The sequence below is a fragment of the Lagenorhynchus albirostris genome, chromosome 16, assembly GCF_949774975.1.
Source record: "Lagenorhynchus albirostris chromosome 16, mLagAlb1.1, whole genome shotgun sequence".
NCBI classification, from domain to species: Eukaryota; Metazoa; Chordata; class Mammalia; order Artiodactyla; family Delphinidae; genus Lagenorhynchus; species Lagenorhynchus albirostris.
The window spans coordinates 53,106,962-53,127,163 of record NC_083110.1 but is presented as its reverse complement, the minus strand read 5'-3'; the positions used below and the strand labels follow the sequence as shown (position 1 = coordinate 53,127,163).

Here is a 20,202-nt window from a genome sequence, read left to right as displayed (position 1 = left end):
ACACTGGGGTTTGCATTGATCTGGTCTATTTGATAAATCTCAGATAATTCGTGGTATTGTTATTGTCCAGTGTGTCAACAAGTGTTCCTTTGGCTTCAGCAGATGTTTTTCAAGTTTCCTTTGTAGACTGAACTTCTGAAAAATAATCCCAAATGCCTAGAAGGATTCTTTATAAAGAAAAAAGAAAAAGAAAAACCGTTTAGAGCATTATCTATAAATATATTGTATTTTTTATTTTGTGTAATTGTACATTTCATGAAATGTTGTCAGTTTCAAAGGGAAAGGGGAGAGGAGCTAACATATGTCTAGAAAGAAATGTCAGTTTCAAAGGGAAAGGGGAGAGGAGCTAACATATGTCTAGAAAGAAATGTTTCATTAAAGAATGAGGATTTATTGATGTGTCCTGGGTTTGTATCATAAGTTCAGACCAGATCTTTGTGATCATTTTCTCCAATACCACGAGAACTTGGGGAGGAGATTAAAAAAAAAGGGGACCCTCTCTCTGGCTTTCTACTCTCTGGTGAGTACCCAGTGCCTGGCTCCAGAACAGAGCTCCTTGTTGGACCCAGAAAGTCATGAGCAAAGCTAAAGAGGGCTTCAAAGTTGCCGCCTTTCTTGGACCCAAACAGTCTGGAAATTGACAACACGAACGTTGTGGCGCTGGTTGCAGCTGTAACAGTGCTAGATGTGGTCGACATCTTCCGTTTGTCCCTCAGCAATTCTCTCCACCTGGTTTTGAGCCTGAGGACCACATGTGATGTCTAAAACTGGAGGTCACGGCTCCCATAAGGGGGCTTTCTCTCTGGACTCGGGCAGCCACTCCTTTCACTTGTCCCTTCAGACCTGGGGGGGAAATGCCCGTCTAACCCTCGTGCTGCATTATTCCCCAAGGGGAACCTTTATAAACAGTCCTTTTAATAAGCCCCCTTAGATATAGCTAGTTGAGTATATCACTCATTTCCTGTGGGGGCCCTGGCTGATACAGGGTCCATTTCTAACACAAGGACAGAGACGCCGTCTGATCAAGGATCAGGGTTGACCAGATGAAGAGACTTTAGGGTGTGTTTGCAGTTTTGTGGGTCAAATCAGGGAAGGGTAATATGGCGCCATGTTTTTAGAAACACTCAGTCTTAATGCAAAACTAACACACGCAACTGTTTTGTGCTATACGTAGTGTCAAGGTTTTATGCCTTTTCTGCCCTTTTGCAGTCAGCAGTACCTAAAGGATGAGCCCCCGTGGTGCAGGGGTATGAGTGCTCTATGTATCAGTCAGGATAAGGTAGCTTATGCCACAACAACAACAAAAAACCCTCACCTGTCAGGGTCTTTACAGAAGAAAGACTTATCTCTTGTTCATACTACGTGTTCGTCTCTGGTGTCTGGAAGCCCTTCCACACCATCCTCAGTCAGGACTAGGCTGACGGAGCAGCTGCTACCTGGAGGCTTGCTGATTTCTGTGGCAGAGGGAAAGAGAGCGTGACAAATCACACACTGCCTCTCATGGCTGCCTGGGCGTGACACATCACTTCTACTCACATGGCATTGGCCAAAACAACTCGTAACTCCCGTTAAGAATCAAATGAACTAGAACTGCCTGGTGGATCCCACTAATGATTCTCACGTGTGACATTCATAGGTCAGGAAACGACCAGAATCCTTCTGTGTGTTTTCACAGTTTACCTCATCACTACTTCCCTACTGATATTTCAGATAAAGATATTTTAAAACCAGAATAAGACCACCTACTATTTGGAATGGACCAGCTTTTTAAACTGACCAGTTGTCGCCCGGCAAACTATCCGTGTGATCGGGCTTGTACAGGTTTAAATACAAATGATTAGAGAATCGCAGGGATGGCAGCTCTAACCTCTCACCCGCTAAGGGCATCTCTTCTACAGTTTCTAAGGTGATAATTCTCAGATCCGATACCTTCCAGAGGAAGTGAGCCGATAACCTCACTTCGCGCATAACCTCTTCTTTGCGTGATGATGTCGAGTTCCCTTTGCAGAACCATCTCGTCTCACATTGGAGGGACCCACGTTGGGCAGACTGTCAGCCAGGCCTAGGTCCTGCTTGGGCACATGACCCAAACCAGACTGTTACCAACCAGGGTCCCTGGACTCTTTGATCAATAGAAATTGATAGGAGGCCAGATGAGAAATTCAGGCAAGGCCTTACTGGGACTCCTGCTGCAGCGCCAGGGAGCGAAAACACGGAACAGGTTCTCTTGCTCACTCTCTGAGGGGGCGAGCTCGTCCCTTATAGGAGGTGAGGGTCAGGCCAGAAGGGTGACTCAGGTGGTCTGCCCACCCCGCTGGTGGTACCACGTGCAGGGTGTATGCACAGTACCTGCTTCTGCTCGGACATCTCAGAAGTGGCAGCTGGTTTTTTGGTCTTTTTGTATCTTGTTGTTCATGATTTGCCCCAACTGCACATGCACACAGTTATTTTTAGCCCCTTATAGTTTCTTTGTATTTTGTTGCTTGAGGAGGGTTTTGTCCAGGTGCAAGCCCTGCAGCAAAGGGCCCCAGGTCCCAGATCCCAGTCTGTCTCAAGACCAATCAGATCATCTTCCTGGAACTGGAGTCCTGGTCAAGGGGCAAAAGGGCCAAGCTACTTCGGAGCTGGTTTTCCCTGGGAGGATATCCTGAGAGGACTATCTAGGAGTCCTTGCTGCTGAAGCCTCAGGAACAACCCAGAGCTGGGGTCCCTGCCCTCTCTTCTTCCTGTGAGCTCCCCTACACGCAACCAACCAATTCCCCTTCTTCTTAAATTAAAAAGAGTCTGTTTTGAAGCTTATGACCAGAGAACCATGACTGATCCAGACTCTTAGGCCAGAGCACCCTCTGATGGAGGTCTTGGCAATTCTTCTAAAGAAGTAACGTGTCCGTCAGAGGGAGAGTTGGTGATCAGTGGATGCATAGCAAACAAAAAGAGTCCAAAAGGACCTTGCTGGCCTTGCCCGTCCACAGACAGCCTAGTCAGAGGGAACAGGGGCCACCAACTCAAGTTCCTTGGTCCAGCTCTCTGGTCCAGGTGTGAGTCTATGCCCACCAAGCAAAGTTAGAAGCATAATTTGTACCAGTTGTGCTGATTTAAATAGTCCAGTCATTGTAAACTGTATTTTCTCCACTTGATAGATTCAGGCGGAGGTTGGAAGAAGTTACTTCGCTTGCCTAAGACCTCACACGGTCCAGAAGGGCGGCCAAGGCTTTCCACACAGGCCTCTCTGAACTGTGCTGTCTCCCCAACGTCCAGGCACCTGTGGATTCAGTTTAGCCGTCACTGTGGCGTCTTGGGGACTGGAAGCCCCATGAGGCAGAGGCCACGTAGGTCTTATTCAGCACAGCATCCCAGTGCCTGGATCCCCACACCCCGTTTTCCAGTATCACCTGCCTAAGCAGATGGTGCCTCCACGCCTGTTAGTCAAGCCCCAAACCCAGGAGTCGGCTTCATTCCGATCTTCCCCTCCCCTCGTCTCCCCTCCCCTTCTCTCCCCTCCCCTGCCCCACATTTCTTCCATCGTCAAGCCTCACTGCCTTTATCCCCACAATAAGCCACAAACCCATTGACTCCTCTCCATCTCCTCTGTCCTCATCCCAGGGCAGCCAGCCTCACCACTCACTTGGGCTCTGCTAACCAGTCTCCAGGTTAACACTTGTGTCCCCTATAAACCAGGCTCCACAGAGGAGCCAGGTAATATTGTCAACATCAGTTAGATCATCCCCTCTCCCTCTCAAAAGCCCTGAAAGTGTTCCCATTGCTCTACGGTGGAAATCTTACCGTGCCCTGCCTGCTCACATCACGGGCCCTTAGCTCACTCTGTCTTTAACCTCTTCCAGGTCCCTCCCTGCAGGTACACTGGCCTCCCTCTGGTCCCAGCGCACGAAGCCTGCTTCTTCCCCGGGACTTTGCATTTCCTGTTCCCTCCGCCTGGGACCCTCTTCTCATCTTTCACGTGCATCTTAAATGTCAGCTCTCAGAGACGTCTAAAGCAACTGCCTCCTGGTCACCCCAGTCACTCTTCCCTGACACCCCGCTTGCTCCTCCACAGTGGTTTTTGCTGTTTAGTTCAGATTGTTGTCCGTCTGCCTTGCTGGAACATACATTCCCTAAGAGTTCGGGCCTCATTTGTCTTTATCACCAAGCCCAGGACAGTGCTCAGAATAATACGTGACATAGAGAAGTTGTCAAAAAGATTTGTTTAGTAAATGAATGAATGCACTCATTGAAATGACCAAATGATTGGTTTTAATTGTTTTGTGGACATGAGACTCCAACTCCTTCATTGTTTTAAAGAAGCAAACTCCTAACAAAGAACTCATAAGAATTATAAGGCAGCCCACATTCATGGCTTCCTCCAGCTCTGTGAGGCTCCCCATCAAAATGTGAGAACAGAAAGGGGGTGAAGCTAACTCACCGCCACGCATCTCATTGCCTGAGGCGTGTGCTCACTGAGGCAGCTACAGCCTCCGACACAGAGCGGGCTGCAGCCCCCATCTCCCAGGCCCCTACATCGATGCTGGTGATGTGTTGACTCCATCATTGCTGGGACGGGGATCACGCCACGGCCTGGCAGCTGGAGGTGGAGTGGCCCGCCTCCCTCAGCCTGTGTAACCCATTGTTTCTAAAGAGATGTTGGTGCAGGAGTCGCCAGGCTCTCAGGCCAGCTCTGGGCTCTTTGCTGAGATGGAGGTGTAACCAAGGAAGGGGCTTGAAAAGTAAAAAGGACAGAAAATGAAGACGACGAAGGTAGATGACCTGGCCCTTACACAGTGGCCCTGAAGCAGAAGACCAGCTTCCCCAAGGGGCGGGCCAAGGACTGGGCTCCTCCCCTGACCATAAACGGCTTGGCCAGAGCTCTGTGGGAGCCGCCTCTTCTCCTGTCACCCTTGCTCTCCCAGCTGGATGTTCCTACAAATGCAAGACACAAGCCAATAACACCAGCAAGAAAGGAGTTTGCTGAGGGCAGTGTTTGGAGAAAGCTCTCGGGAGGCTGTCGGAAATGGTGAGTGCTAGTTAGCGTCTTTCCTCTGCCTAACCTTCATTTCTCTCTATAGAAAACAATGCCCAGACGTTTAGATTTCACATCTCCTAATTCAAATATAAATGTACCCTTGGGGCAAGAAGTTAAGGAGCTTGGCTTTTAATTCTTTTCCAATGTACAATCATTTAAAAACATTCTATCTAGTATTTGATGATTCCATCTTATATTTTAATATTAAGGTTTTGTTTTTAAAACCCCACATACAAGGGTGCAAAGTAAATGTTTCGGCTAATTTCAGTTCCCAGTTGAAGCAATGGGTCCGACCCATGCCTTTATCCTTATTTGTTCGGTCTGCCTTCTGCTGCGTGATCAGCAACAGGGAGAGTCGTAAGTTGCATCGGAAACCTTCCACCTTCCTTATTGACTTGATACACGTTTGCTTATGACTCAGTCGAATGAAGCTTGGTAAGTTAGAAGAGGCTTCTGTGATTCCTTTTTAAAGAGACTATTAAGAGGAGTTGACATCTAGGAGTAAAGTCTGTTAGAAGCATGCACATGTGAACAGATGTAGGATGGGAGGGGTGAGTGACAGGAGGACTGAAGGGCTGCAGGCCCAGGTTAGAGGGCTGACCTCTCCCACCTCTGGGCCTCAGGGGGTGGGGAGGGGCCCTGCCTGCTGGCACCATATTGGAAGAGCTCTCCTGATCCAGAACCCGCATTTCTATCTACTAGGGGCTGGGGGAGTAGCCAGACTAGAGACTTAGGGGTCAGAATTCAACAGTCAGGACCCAGTTCCTGGGGAAAGGGCGGTTCAGGGAGGGTTCAGAAGGTTAGGAAGAAGGCTGTTGTCTAAAGAAGACGCCCTCTGCATTCTTGTTTCTTGAAAATCTTTTTTTTTCCCCAATAAATTTATTTTATTTTATTTATTTATTTTTGGTTGCATTGGGTCTTCGTTGTTGCACGCAGGCTTTCTCTAGTTGTGGTGAGTGGGGACTACTCTTCCTTGCCGTGCATGGGCTTCTCATTGTGGTGGCTTCTCTTGTTGCAGAGCATGGGCTCTAGGCACGCCGGCTCAGTAGTTGTGGCTCGCGGGCTCTAGGGCGCGGGCTCAGTAGTTGTGGCGCATGGGCTTAGTTGCTCCACGGCATGTGGGTTCTTCCTGGACCAGGGCTCGAACCCGTGTCCCCTGCATTGGCAGGCAGATCCTTAATCACTGCACCACCAGGGAAGCCCTCTTGAAAGTCTTTTAACAAGAAGTTAAAACTTAAAAAAAGAACAAAAAGGAGTTGAATTCAGGCTTTGGAGTTGGGAAGATCTGTGATCTAGCCTCTCCCACTTACCAGTTGGGGACCTTGAGAAAACTGTCCTGGTCTCGGTCACCTCACCCATGATGTAGAGATGAGAGTGCCCTCCTTGTGGGGAGGTTATGAGTGCAGCGTGTGACCACTCAGTCATAACAGTGAGTGGTGGTTATCCCATCCCCCCTCCTTCCCATCACAAACAGCAGACTCATAATGAGTGACACTCAGCCACTGAGATCCTGATGTACCTTCAGAACCATTGTGTAGATACCACCTAGTGCTTAGACTAGCAATGAGTGCCTTGTACCAAATCCCAGTACTTTGAATATTGCTAATCCATGTAGACAATTCCATCCAGCAAGATCTTCCCAGGGGCTTCTCTGTGCCTCGCTCTGTGCTGACTAGGCCATGAAGAATATGACACCATGTGATCTTCCACCTGGAGTATTTTACAGTTTCAGAAGAGCTGCCACAGACATTATTTCCTTTGGGCTTAGTTAATAGATCCCTGTTTTGAGGATGGAAAAACAGTGCCTGGTAGAATAGATTTGTTGTGAGGAAATGGAGACCAGAGAGTTTGATTCACTTTCCCCAGGCCACACAGCTACTAAGTGGCTGAGTCTGGACTCAAATCTAGATCAGGGGGCTCCAAGCCCAGGGTTGCCTTGCCCCACCCAGCTGCCTCTCTAAAGGACACTGCGTGAGATTCTTCTCCACCCACATTTACGCGATGTTTTTCTTTCCATGAGAGCGCTGTAGTGTGCTTCTACAAAATATAAATGTCTTTCTGAAATTAGCCAAAACCTTCGTCATCCAAATGTTGATAAACAGCACGTGCAATGGCCCACTTGTTGCTGCTCCTCCCTTCTGCTGTCCCCCCAAAGGAAGCTTTGTCCTGGGCCTGCTGACATCAGTACCCGGTGCTCACTGATGAGATAAGGCTCTGGGCAGCTGCGTTTGAGGCAGAGACATCCAGTGTCCTCTGCAGGCTCAGTTGGCATTACCATGAAAGGTAGTGGTTAGGTCCCTTGAGCAGGAAGACCCTGACCTGAGGTGGCCCAGATGTCCCTCTTGTCCTAATACTGTCCTGGAAGAGGAGGTGCAGAATAATTGGGGGCTCCAATTATTCTGCAGAAACTCTAGAAGTCCTGAGGAAGCCTGTAATGTAGCAGAAAGAGGCTGTCACCAAAAGACCCAGTCGTGTGAATTTGGGCAACTTGTTCAAATTCTTCACCGATTTTCTTCTCTATAAAGTGAGGGCCCCCTGTTGCTAAGAGACAGAGAAGTGAAGAGTCGCCACTGAAGCGTGCCGGCTGGCTAGGGACATCCTAATTGAAAGACATAATCTCTGAGGCAGGGGGTAGGGGGAACTATACTTTGTAGGTGCTTGGAACATTTTTAGTTCGCAAAGGAATTTCTCATTCATTAACCTCTCTGAATTCCAACCTTCCAGAAAGCTGGCTAAAACAGGTGTCTCATCAATTTTGCATATATTGGGACTATTGCCTCTATTGCCTCTAGAACCATCTTCCAGGTTGGATTTGAGTCACATGGACCAATCCCACTTGGTCTGTTTTAAGAGATAAGCTCCACCTGTTCTCACTTATCCGTGAGGTAATTTCTGAGGAGTCCCTGGGCCTCAGCTTCCTCTTCTGTAAAATAGGAGTTCTGCCCTCTTGCACTGTTGGTGGGAATGTAAATTGATACAACCACTATGGAAAGCAGTATGGAGATTCCTTAAAAAACTAAAAATAAAACTGCCATATGACCCACCAATCCCACTACTGGGCATATACCCTGAGAAGACCATAATTCCAAAAGAGACATGTACCACAATGTTCACTGCAGCTCTATTTACAATAGCCAGGACATGGAACCAACCTAAATGTCCACCGACAGATGAATGGATAAAGAAGTTGTGATACATATATACAGTGGAATATTACTCAGCCATAAAAAGGAATGAAATTGAATTATTTGTAGTGAGGTGGATGGACGTAGAGACTGTCATACAGAGTGAAGTAAGTCAAAAAGAGAAAAATACCGTACGCTAACGCATATATATGGAATCTAGAAAAATGGTACTGATGAACCTAGTGGCAGGGCAGGAATAAAGATGCAGATGTAGAGAACGGACTTGAGGACACGAGGGGGGAGGGGAGGCTGGGATGTAGTGAGTGAGTAGCATTGACATATTACACTACCAAATGTAAAATAGATAGCTAGTGGGAAGCTGCTGCATAGCACAGGGAGATCAACTCTGTGCTTTGTGACCACCTAGAGGGATGGGATAGGGAAGGTGGGAGGGAGACGCAAGAGGCAGGGGATATGGAGATATATGGATACGTATAACTGATTCACTTTGTTGTACAGCAGCAACTAACACAACGTTGTAAAGCAGTTATACTCTGATAAAGATGTATTAAAAAAAATGAGAGTTCTGAGGTAGATGATCCTGAAGGCACCTCAGGTCTGAAATGTTAGGATTCTCTTGGATTCTCTAATCCTTCCCAATCTTCCCATTGTTGGCTACCATTTAATTTTAAAACTTAGCAAACACGTTGCTTCTAGAACGACAGAACCAGGTTTTGGGAGGCTTCAGGAAGATCAGGAGCTGGAGTTTAAGCCAAGCTGTGGGGAACCAGGGAGGCTGGGGCTGAATGAGAGCCCAGCCAGGAGGCAGGAATCAGGGCTGGTGGACACGAGCGGGGGGCGGGGCAGGGGTCCGGAAAGTAGACACATGACTTCAGCTCCCTGAACAAGGGGCAGAGAGCGTCGCCAGCTGAGTTGGAGCAAAATCCACCCATTTTTCACATCCAGGCAGAGAAGGGACTGGGTAAAGAGCAGCCTGGAAAAACTGGCATCAAAGAGCCCAAACTGGAGTGACAGGACATGGGGACAGGGAAGAGGAAGGAGCCACTGGAGGCCCTGGGCAGGGTCTGACCCGGGTAGGTGGGCACGTGGGCAGGCTAACATGTTGGTGCCCCATTGAGCCGACAGTCTTTAAATACTGATGCCATATTTGGGGGGAGAGGTAAGGCTGGTTGCTGAGTGAGGGGATGGCACAGAGGGTTAGCATCTCCTCTGTCGTTCTGACCAGCTCAGCTCCAGCCTGGAACCCCTGCCTCAGACTCTGCAAAAACAGAAGCTTGTCTTCCTCAGCTTCTCCTCCTGGGAGGGGGTTGAAGGAGCAGGGTTTTTTTGTTTTTTTTTTTTTGCGGTACGCGGGCCTCTCACTGTTGTGGCCTCTTCCGTTGCGGAGCACAGGCTCCGGACGCGCAGGCTCAGCGGCCATGGCTCACGGGCCCAGCCGCTCCGCGGCATGTGGGATCCTCCCGGACCGGGGCACGAACCCGCGTCCCCTGCATCGGCAGGCGGACTCTCAGCCACTGCGCCACCAGGGAAGCCCGGAGCAGGTGTTCTTGTTGGAGCCCCTGGGGGGTCTTACTTCCCACCCCAAGAAGAAAGCGCCATCACTTTACAGTTTCCTCCCTGAAGGGAGTTCCGGGGGAAAGCAATTTTTAGCACTCTGCTGAATTTCTAGTGATGTTTCTGCTGCCCTTTTGGGTCAGGACTGCTCAGGCAATAGCTTCACTGGCTGGTCCCTTAATCTGGCCCTGGTTGAGGACCTGGAAAAGGAGAGAGGCCAAGACTGCCTTGATGCTGAGGGAGGAACTCATGACCTCAGGCTCCGCTGCTCCCCTGCCGTCTTTTGGGGCCAAGACTGGGAGGGGAGGCTGGGACTGACTGAGCCCGTGGTCGGAATCCGCCAGGGCCAGTGACATTTGGTGGAGGGGTGAGGAGCCTGGCTGACCATTCCTGGGAGCTTTAATGTTTCCTTCTCTCTTCCAGAGTTTTTCACTGAACTTCACACTGCCGGCCAACACAGTGAGTACAGCGGTCCCCGTTCACCAGGCAAGTCAGCAGAGATCAATGCAGAGTTGACACTGGGCCTCCAGGATGCCAAAGCTCACGTGAAGCAACAAGTTACACGGGTTCCAAAGGCATTACGAAGAGCTGGGGGTGCTGAGAGAAATGTTTTCGATTATAAAAATTATAAATACACATTTTGAAAAGGAAAATAGCAAAAAACCAAAACAGCTAACTTGCCATCAGCAGAAAACACTGGGGACACTAATTCCAGTCCTGTCCGACTCGACATAAATTTTGACTTTTGTTGCATTTGTACCATGGGCTTCTTATTCTACCCATAATTTTATATGATAAATGTCTTCCGTCCACCTTTTTAACCGTACTGAGGGTGGTCACATGATATTTCTTCAAGTGAATTCTTTCTTTAAGTGATTAATCACTCTTAGGAATGATTTTGTGATAAACGTAGGTATAGATAAATCCTTGTCAGCACGTAAGCTGATTCCCTTAGAATGTAGCCTAGAAGGGGAATTATTGGGTCAAGAAGGATGAATGTTTTATGGCTCTGTGACATTTAGTTGCAAGTCCACATGGAGATTTGCAGTTGATGATGGTGGACCGTTTCAATCCAGAATTGGTCCTCCGTCTTCTGTTCTCGTGCTGTGTAGAGCTAACACGCCAGGTTATCTCTGTTTTCTGAGCGGAAGTGCTGCTGTGATGGAGTCAGGTGTTTTCCTGGCCCAGTTTTTCAGTGGTTTTGGCTGTGCCAAAGTTTTCTGAAAAGTCATATGGTTATTCAAAGAGAATAAACTGAATCATCAGGAAAGAGGACGCTTAAGCCCGTGCTCGTGTTTACTGTACCGTGGGGGCGTCATTCTGGAGAGCAGCAGAGAGGTAGAACCTCGAGACTCACTGCCGGCCTTCTGCTGCCACTGGCGGCCCTGACATCTGTCCGTGACTCCCTGGCACCTGCTCTACCCTCCCGGGGCGGCCCTGCCTTCAGACCCTCCCTGACGTACTCTGCTCCCTGCTTCTGCCTCTGCCTGTTGTCTGCAGACAAATTCCCCTATCCCTCTCCTTACCTGTCAAAACCTTTTAATATGGCCACTGCTGGCGCTTTCCCCCTGGCTGCTCGAAGCCAGCAGGTCCATAGAGACCCCGGGTTCTGTCTTATCCTGGCTTGGCCCAGTCTACGAAGGTAACTCAGAGAAGCAAGAAGCCGTTGCTTGGGGCGGTGAGGGTGAATGGGTTGAGAGGCAGGCCCTTACACTGTTAGTCATCACTTTGGGAGCATCTCCTTGGTTCACAGCACATTTCTCTGAGAACTGTCCCTCCTCCCTTTGAACCTATGTAGGACAACAGCCACCCCAGCCTGCCTGGGACTGTCTGGTTTTAGCACTGAATGCGCTACCACCTAGGCAATTTCTGGGGAAAACCAGGACGGCTGGCCACCCTACCTGGCAGTCATATTTCTACCACAGAACCCTTCCGTTTTGGTGCAGCTGGATGACTGGGAACACCAGAGCCCTGGAAGGTAGGGAAAGGTGGATACTCAGCTCATGAGAGCTTCTCTGCAGGGAGCTGGGGACAGGGCCACCTATGCAAGTCCGCCCCTACTGGGCCATACTGAACTGTCAAGTATAAAAACTGGGTTGGGATGCTGCATTTGGTCATGGAAGGCAGAGTAGTCCAACAGTTAAGAACTTGGACCCTGGAGCCAGACCACTCGGCATCTGCCACTTAGGGCTGTGTGACCTTGCACAAGTTACTTGACTTCTCTGTGCCTCACTCCTCTCTTCTGTAAAATGGGAATCGTTGTAGTCCTGCTTCACTGGCTATGGTGAAGAATAAATGAGTTGATACAGGAAAAGTACTTGAACAGCCTGGCACATAGTAAGTTCTCCATAAGCATTAGCTGGTACGATTAGCAGGTGTCCATGAGGGCAGAAAAATCCATCTGGAGAGAGAAAGAAGGAAGCAAACAGGCAGGGAAAAGTACAGGTGAAGGGCCATTCTACCCAGGAGTGATGGAGAGATCCCAGGAGGGATGGCTTTGGTTCTGACAAGTTGCCGGTCCCCAGCTTCAGTCCCTAGAGAGGCCAGATTCCCACTGCACATGGGCTCCATGAGGTACCCCTGAATCCTTAGAGGTAACTCATTTTGGGGGGCCAAAGCCAGCCCAAGTGAATTTCTGTAACCTGAAGACAAAACATTTTACCCAAAACGACATGCAACTCTTGGCATCACCCTGAGAAATAGAACCCTTAAGGTAAATGCAGCTTTAAGGTGGGGGTGGGGTGAGATTGCGCTTCGGTAAAACTGTAGCTATTTACTTTTTAAAATTTTATTTATCTATTTATTTATTTCTTAACATCTTTATTGGAGTATAATTCCTTTACAATTGTGTGTTAGTTTCTGCTGTACCACAAAGTGAATCAGTTATACATATACATATATCCCCATATCTCCTCCCTCTTGCGTCTCCCTCCCTCCCACCCTCCCCATCCCACCCCTCTAGGTGGTGACAAAGCACTGAGCTGATCTCCCTGTGCTATGCGGCTGCTTCCCACTAGCTATCTCTTTACATTTGGTAGTGTATATATGTCCATGCCACTCTCTCACTTCGTCCCAGCTTACCCTTCCCCCTCCCCGTGTCCTCAAGTCCATTCTCTGTGTCTGCATCTTTATTCCTGTCCCGCCCCTAGGTTCTTCAGAACCATTTTGTTTTTAGATTCTATATATATGCGTTAGCATACGATATTTGTTTTTCTCTTTCTGACTTACTTCACTCTGTATGACAGACTCTTGGTTCATCCACCTCACTACAAATAGTTCAATTTTGTTTCTTTTTATGGCTGAGTAATATTCCATTGTATATATGGGCCACATCTTCTTTATCCATTCATCTGTCGATGGACACTTAGGTTGCTTCCATGTCCTGGCTATTGTAAATAGAGCTGCAATGAACATTGTGGTGCATGACTCTTTTTGAATTATGGTTTTCTCAGGGTATATGCCCAGCAGTGGGATTGCTGGGTCATATGGTAGTTCTATTTTTTTTTTTTTTTTTGTGGTACGTGGGCCTCTCACTGCCGCGGCCTCTCCCGTCACAGAGCACAGGCTCCGGAGGCGCAGGCCCAGCGGCCACGGCTCACGGGCCCAGCTGCTCCGCGGCATGTGGGATCTTCCCGCACCGGGGCACGAACCCATGTCCCCCGCATCAGCAGGCGGACTCCCAACCACTGTGCCACCAGGGAAGCCCCGGTAGTTCTATTTTTAAAAACTGTAGCCATTTAAGTACCAAGTGTCAGTACCTGGTTAGCAAATCTCTCCTTTGATGGGAGCTCTCTGGGAAAGGGGCTTAGGCTTGGAACGCAAACATCCACATTCGGGGTAGATTTATGGTTATCTATGAAACCTGGGAGAAGATCTATAACTTCTCTGAGATCTGGGTCATTTTTTTTTTTTTTTGTAAAATAGAGACAATAACTGTCAAAAGTCCAAGCCCCTGGGATTCCAGTGTACTCACTGAGGTTGATGAGAATATTCAATATATAACAGGTCTCGCCAGAGCTTTGCCAAGTTTAAAGGAATGACAAAAGCTTATACTCCTGGCGCTCATTTGATCCTCTTACCAATCCTAGAGGTAGGTACTCACAGCCCTATTGTATAGATGAAGAAATGAGGCTCGTTAGCTTGTGAGTGGAGAAATCGCCATTTCATTCCGGCTAGTGTGAGCCTAGGACTCGTGCTCTTAACCCCACACGGCATCACCTAGCGTAGCTTACATGGGTCAGTTGCTAATGTGGAACTCTGTGCCCTGAGATTTATTGATCCAGATAAGACTCTCATCTGATATATCTCATAAATGGGTAAAATCCAGTGCCCCTCCTTGAGTGGAGATGTGAAATGGGAACATGTACTTACTCATTCAGCGTAGAATTACCCCAGGAGCATGGATAATTCACAACTTCAGATACCTGCCCAAGCCATTTGCTTCATTGCAGTTTGGAAACAGGTAAGGCCTCCTTAAAGAGCCTGGCTTCCACTGGTGTTGAATTTTTTTCCCTTCTAGCAACGGGGACAAGTAGGCCCAAAGTATGCTGGGAAAGGTGTGGGGACTTGGGACAGGAGAAAAACTTTTTGAGTTCTGAAACCTGTTATGGCAAATCCACAGGGTGAATAATGAAGACCTCACCTGAATTTCTGATTTCTCTCTCCTTGTAACCCAATTTTATTCCTTCTTACCTGAGAAGCAATCAAAGAGGGTTCTGTTCGGCAGTTGTTTTTAATAAAAAGTTTAGCAAAGGTATATACTTCAGGCATTACAGCTTAGCCTTGGACAGACTGTGTTGTGTGACGTGTGACGTGTGATTTTGTTTTCTTAAGACGTATATTCTTTTTCCACCCAGACTTCCTCCCCAGCTGTTACCAGTGGGAAAGGAGCAGTAAGTATATCACTTAAATTATGAAGCCTTAGTTTGGTCATTTAGAAAATGGGGATAATGCTGTACCCATTTCATGCATTCGTTTTGAGGATTAAAGTTTGATATGTGAACTGTCACCAAGCACAGAATCTTCCTCAACTATTATTCTTATGACCAACTCAGTTCAAAAGGGAAGGAGAACACGCAAAATCACAGATGATTCCCAAAGTGTTGAACAAAAGAAGCTAGACACAAGAGACTACATACTTTCTATGTGCATCTAGATGACGTTGAAAAACAGACAAGACTAACCTACGGTGATGGATTTCAGGATAGAGGTTACACATGCAGTGACTGGAACGGAGCCCGAGGGGCTTCTGGGGGGCTGGTAATGTTCTGTTTCTTCATCTGGGTGCTGGTTACATGGGTGGGTTCATCACGTGAAAAGTCATCAAGCTGTGTATTTATAATGTATATACTTTTACGTATCACGTCATTCTTTAAATAAAATCACCCCCCCAAAAATGAAGAAGAATCCAGTATTATACGACATTGCATGTGTGTAGAGATTCTGAACACTATCTTTGGTATTTTCAAATAATCTGCAAATCTGAAAACTTATGGGGCTACAAGCATGGCTATTTCCACTCAGATCAAAGCAAAATGGGAGTCTGAAAATCAATTGGCTCATGCATTTAATGTAAATAAATTAAAAAATTCATATCAAAATGGTGTGCGATACACTAAAACCTTTTACTTTTTGCCAGACTAATAGATAAGAATGGTATCTAATTGTTGCTTTGAACTGTATTTCAGCTCTTCCTGTGTTGATGCAACATTTGTATTTCTGTTCCTAGGAATGGCCTGTTCATATATTTGTCCAATTTTCTACTGAATTATCACCCTTTTCCAATTGATTTAAACTATGTACATTAACTCCTATGAAAATGAGCCGTTTGTCATGTATGTTGCAAACAATTTTTCACTGTCATTTCATTACCCTTTTGATTTTGTGTACGATACTTAGGGTCCATGTAGGGTTTTGTTTTACTTTTAATCAATCAAACTCCTCCTTTTTTTCCGGGAGAACCTGACTATTTTCTCTGTGCAGGACTGTGGACCTTCTCTTGGGTTAGCAGCTGGCATCCCGTCCCTGGTGGCCACGGCCCTGCTGGTGGCCTTACTATTTACTCTGATTCACCAAAGAAGAAGCAGCAGTGAGTCCACCGAGGTGATTAGCAGCTTCTTTGGGTCTGGCCGTGTTGGCAAGAATCGGTATTTGATGAACTGGCTTTGGGCTGAGGGTGTCAGGACCCATGTCTGTTTTCTGAGGACAAGGTGGTGGATGTTTCTGTGCCTCAGTTTCTGTCTCAGACTCATGACATTATCCTCCAGGCAGAGCTGATTTGTCACACACCCTTGTGTCACTTGAGGATGGTATCTGGGATGGCAAAAAGTAGCAGCGGAGAGGGACGTTTGCTGCTACGGCAAACACGTCAGTACAGTGGGTGTGTTCTCTAACCTTGAGAAACAAGGCCACAAGCTTCACAAAGAGGATGGAGGTGATCTTAGGAAGGATGGGAGACAAACAGACCCTGAGGCGTCTATCGTAGGGATATGTCCAGGAGTATGTGACTCTGTTTATCTTTGTCTTTTTCCCACTTCTGAACACACATCAGTCACAAGGGATCTCCCGACCCCACCCCATGCAAATACCAGATTGCTCTGGAGACCAGGCTCAGAATTCAAGGGCCACCCTGACCCACATCCAGCCAGGGTCCATGGTTGTGATACAACTGTGTTGTGTAGACTCTGGGCTCTAATTCCATCCTTATTTATGAACATTCCTGATTGTTCTCACAGTGGTAGGCGTTAACAGGGAGTAAAAAACGTAGGTTCTAACCCTGGCTCTGCCACTGTACAATTTATATGATCCTGGACAAGTGACTTAACATTTTCTGTTTCTTGGTTAGTTCAACTCCAAAATAAGAGTCATAAAAACTACCCACCTCAGGAATTCCCTGGCGGTCCAGTGATAAGGACTCCGTGGTCTCAGTGGCCAAGGGCCAGGGTTCAATCCCTCCTTGCCCTTGTGGGGAACTAAGATCCCACAAGCTGTGCAGTGCGGCCAAAAAGAAAAAAATATATACCCACCTTATTTATTTAATTAAAAAAATGTTTTTTGAATTTTGGCTGCGTTGGGTCTTCACTGTGGCACGCGGGCTTTCTCTAGTTGCGGCGAACGGGGGATACTCTTCACTGTGGTGTGCAGGCTTCTCACTGTGGTGGCTTCTCTTGTTGCAGAGCACGGGCTCTAGGCACGCAGGCTTCAGTAGTTGTGGCATGCAGGCTCAGTAGTTGTGGCTCACAAGCTCTAGAGCGCAGGCTCAGTAGTTGTGGCTCGCGGGTTCTAGAGCGCAGGCTCAGTAGTTTTGGTGCACGGGCTTGGTTGCTTCGGGGGCATGTGGGATCTTCCTGGATCAGGGCTCGAACCCATGTCCCCTGCATTGGCAGGCGGATTCTTAACCACTGCGCCACCAGGGAAGTCCCTACCCAACTTATTTTAAGAGGTAAGCGGAGGTGTAAGGATGGAATGAGATCATGGGTATAAAGATGTGTTGACAAGCTGTAAACTTTAAATATATTAAGAAATATTGTGGTTGTTGGTGGTATTATTTAAGTAATGGTTCCTCAGTCTTTCAGGGCACTTTAAAATCATCTTGGAGGCTATGAAAATACCAACCACCAAAACCAATTAAATCAGAATCTCTGAATGTTAGAGCTGTGGCATTGGTACCAAAAATATCTCAACATTTTATGATGGAGCACGTTAAGCAGATACTAAAGTAGAGAGAATAGTATAATGAATCTAGTTATTAACAACGGCCAATCTTGTTTCATCTCCGCTTCCACCCACTTTTCCACACTGTCAACCTGGATTATTTTTGAAGTAATTCACAGTGGTATCTCTTGTTTATGTTTTTTCTGGGAGGGGGGAGTTATTATCTGTTTGTTTATTTTGTTTTATTTTTAAAGCTCTCTGGTGATTCTAATGTGCAGCCAGGTTTAAGAACCGCTGATTTTAATCATGGTCATGGGCAAATGCTGTAACCTTTCATTTCTTCTTCTTCTCTATTTTGTTTTATTTTTTAAAACAACTTAGGAAAGTGAGAGGCCTTGTGAAATTTCAGAAATCTATGACAGTCCCAGGATAGCTGAGGTAAGAACTCTTGGTTATAATCACTATACATCATTCACATGGCAAACAAGCTAAGGGTCTTAAAGCCTCTGGTGTACAGGAGAAGTGCAGGGCAAGCACAAAGGAGGTTCTCATTATATTTTTACTGGCTGGACAGGAATTCAAGATTTATTTAATATTAGGAAATTAATTTAATATCACTTATTTCACTGGTAAAAGCGAAAAATCATGTGATCACTTCCATGGAAGAGAATTCAAAAATATTGTACAGCCATTTGTGATGTGAACTCCCAGCAAACCAAAAATTTAAAAGGCACTTCCTTAACTTGAAACAAGACATCTTTAAAAAAAAAAAATTACAGCAAGTATCATACCTAAAGGTAAAATGTTAATGATTCTTTTTCAGATCAGAAACAAAACAAGGATGCTCGTTGTTACCAGTTCTATTTGATATTATACCATAGGTCCTAGTCAACACAGCAGGATGAGAGAAAGAAGTAGAAATTAACTCAGTGCAGGAGAATCCTTTCACAATGTATATGTATGTCGAATAATCACACTGTTCTCTCTGAATATCTTACTATTTTATTTGTCAATTATACCTCAATAAAGATTTAAAAAAAAGAAAGAGAAGCAGAAAGCATAAGACTGGAAAAGAAGAAACAAAAATGTCATTATTTACAGATGATATGATTATCTACATAGAAAAGCCAAATTATCTACAGCTAAATTAATAGAACTAACAAGATATTTTAACAAGTTTACTGGATATAAAATCACTATTAAAAAGTAATTCACATTGCTAAAAATCAATAACAATTAATTAGAAAAAATAATTTTTAAAAAATACCATTTTGTAGTGGTAATAAAAATACACAGAATGATGAGGAATAAATCTAACAAAAACATGTAATCCCTTTATGGAGAATAATAAAACTTCAGTGAAAGATATTAAGTAAGGCCTAAATAATGGGAGTTGGTATTCAATGCTCCTGGATAAGAAGACTCAATAGTATACAGATATCAAACAACTTCAAATTGATCTGTATAATAAATGTAATTCCAGTATAAACCTCAGCAAATATTTTTCATGGAACTCAATAAGGTGCTTCTAAAATCTACACAGAAGAAGACAGAAAAAAATGTTAAGTACCAGCAGACAGGTAGAACAAATAGAAAACAAATAGGAAGATGGTAGATTAAAACCCAACCATATCAATGATCACACTGATGGTGTCCAATGTATTGAAAACTGTTCCAAACATTTTGTCTGATGGTTGGTTGTTTCAGGTGGGAGGGTAAATCTGGCTCCTGTTACTCCAACTTGGCCAGAAGCAAAAGTCTTTGATGTATTTTTTTTTAAACCTGTTTGTTTTCTCAAGAATCCTAGGAGGTTACCCACACAGGAGAAGAATATCACGGGAGCAGAAGAAGCCCACATATATGTGCAGACTGTTTCAGGAAGTGAGGAGCCCATTCGTGACATTTACCGTCCTGCTGTCGAAGTGCAGAGAAGGAGGGCGTTGTGGTGGCTTATTCCCAGACTGAGCCTGGAGTGATGCCGCACAGCCAAGGAGCAGATCTGGAGCTGGAACAGAGCTAAGCACACAGGGATTTGTGCTCGGAGGGAGGAGAGACGCCACGCTGCTTCTTAACCAATCCAAATTTCATTTGCAGATCCGGAAAACTTTGGGGTTGACTTTACTCTTTAAGGGACAGATCTGGTAAGGTTCCTTCCAACGCTCAGACCTTGTGGTTTAATAAGCAGTGAAGTCATTGTGTATCAAAAGGAGCCCTTGGGTCCTGCTCTTGACCCCGGTGGGGATTTGCTTTTCTTTGTGATTTGGGGAAGGGGGTTTGATTTCTCGCTGACTTGCCCCCTCATCTTTTTTCATATCCATTTTCTCAAAAAAGCCGTCAGACCTGGCTTCCATGGGCAGGTTGGCCAAGCTAGCATGGCGGAAGTTGGGATATAAATGAAACGTACAGGGGATGTGTGAAGAGAAGCAGTTCCTTATTTCTGAACAACTCAGCGTAGAAACCATGTGGAACCACATGTTCCCTGACCACAGGGGCAGCCCACTGCTGCATCATTCATCACTTGTGATCAGAGGGTATCTAAGGAAGGCAGTTCTGTAATGGGCTCTGTGTCTGTGTGTGGGTGCGTGCGCACGGAGGGTAAATAGGGAGAAGGGAAAGCAGGGGTTGTTTCAAAAGATTATTAGAGATGAGGGCTATACCCATTTCGCGGGAGTGGAGAGAAAGGCCCAAGTCATTGGACCATGATGGGGAAAAACTCATTAGCAGGAAGAAAGATCAAGAGGACTCTGAGTGGATGAACACAGGACCAAAGGGATGGGCCAAGTAGCAACGTGACTGTCGTCTGAGGGGAGCCCATGGACAGTGTCACCATCG

At 46.3% G+C, this 20,202-nt stretch overlaps 1 protein-coding gene across 1 annotated transcript; it reads left to right on the top strand.

Annotated features, from left to right (window-relative positions):
• The first annotated feature begins 9,180 nt into the window (after positions 1 to 9,180).
• Positions 9,181 to 19,346, top strand: OPALIN (oligodendrocytic myelin paranodal and inner loop protein). The gene is made up of 6 exons (XM_060125765.1): positions 9,181 to 9,225; positions 10,141 to 10,176; positions 14,574 to 14,609; positions 15,700 to 15,819; positions 17,752 to 17,808; positions 19,170 to 19,346. The coding sequence occupies exons 1-6, from the start codon at positions 9,181 to 9,183 to the stop codon at positions 19,344 to 19,346; spliced, it is 471 nt and encodes a 156-aa protein (XP_059981748.1).
• The last annotated feature ends 856 nt before the right edge of the window (positions 19,347 to 20,202 follow it).

Coding starts and splice junctions, on each gene's coding strand:
- OPALIN (XM_060125765.1), top strand. CDS start 9,181: ATGGGGACAGGGAAGAGGAAGGAGCCACTGGAGGCCCTGGGCAGG. Junction 10,177..14,573: donor TCACACTGCCGGCCAACACA/GTGAGTACAGCG, acceptor TTTTCCACCCAG/ACTTCCTCCCCAGCTGTTAC. Junction 17,809..19,169: donor ACAGTCCCAGGATAGCTGAG/GTAAGAACTCTT, acceptor TGTTTTCTCAAG/AATCCTAGGAGGTTACCCAC.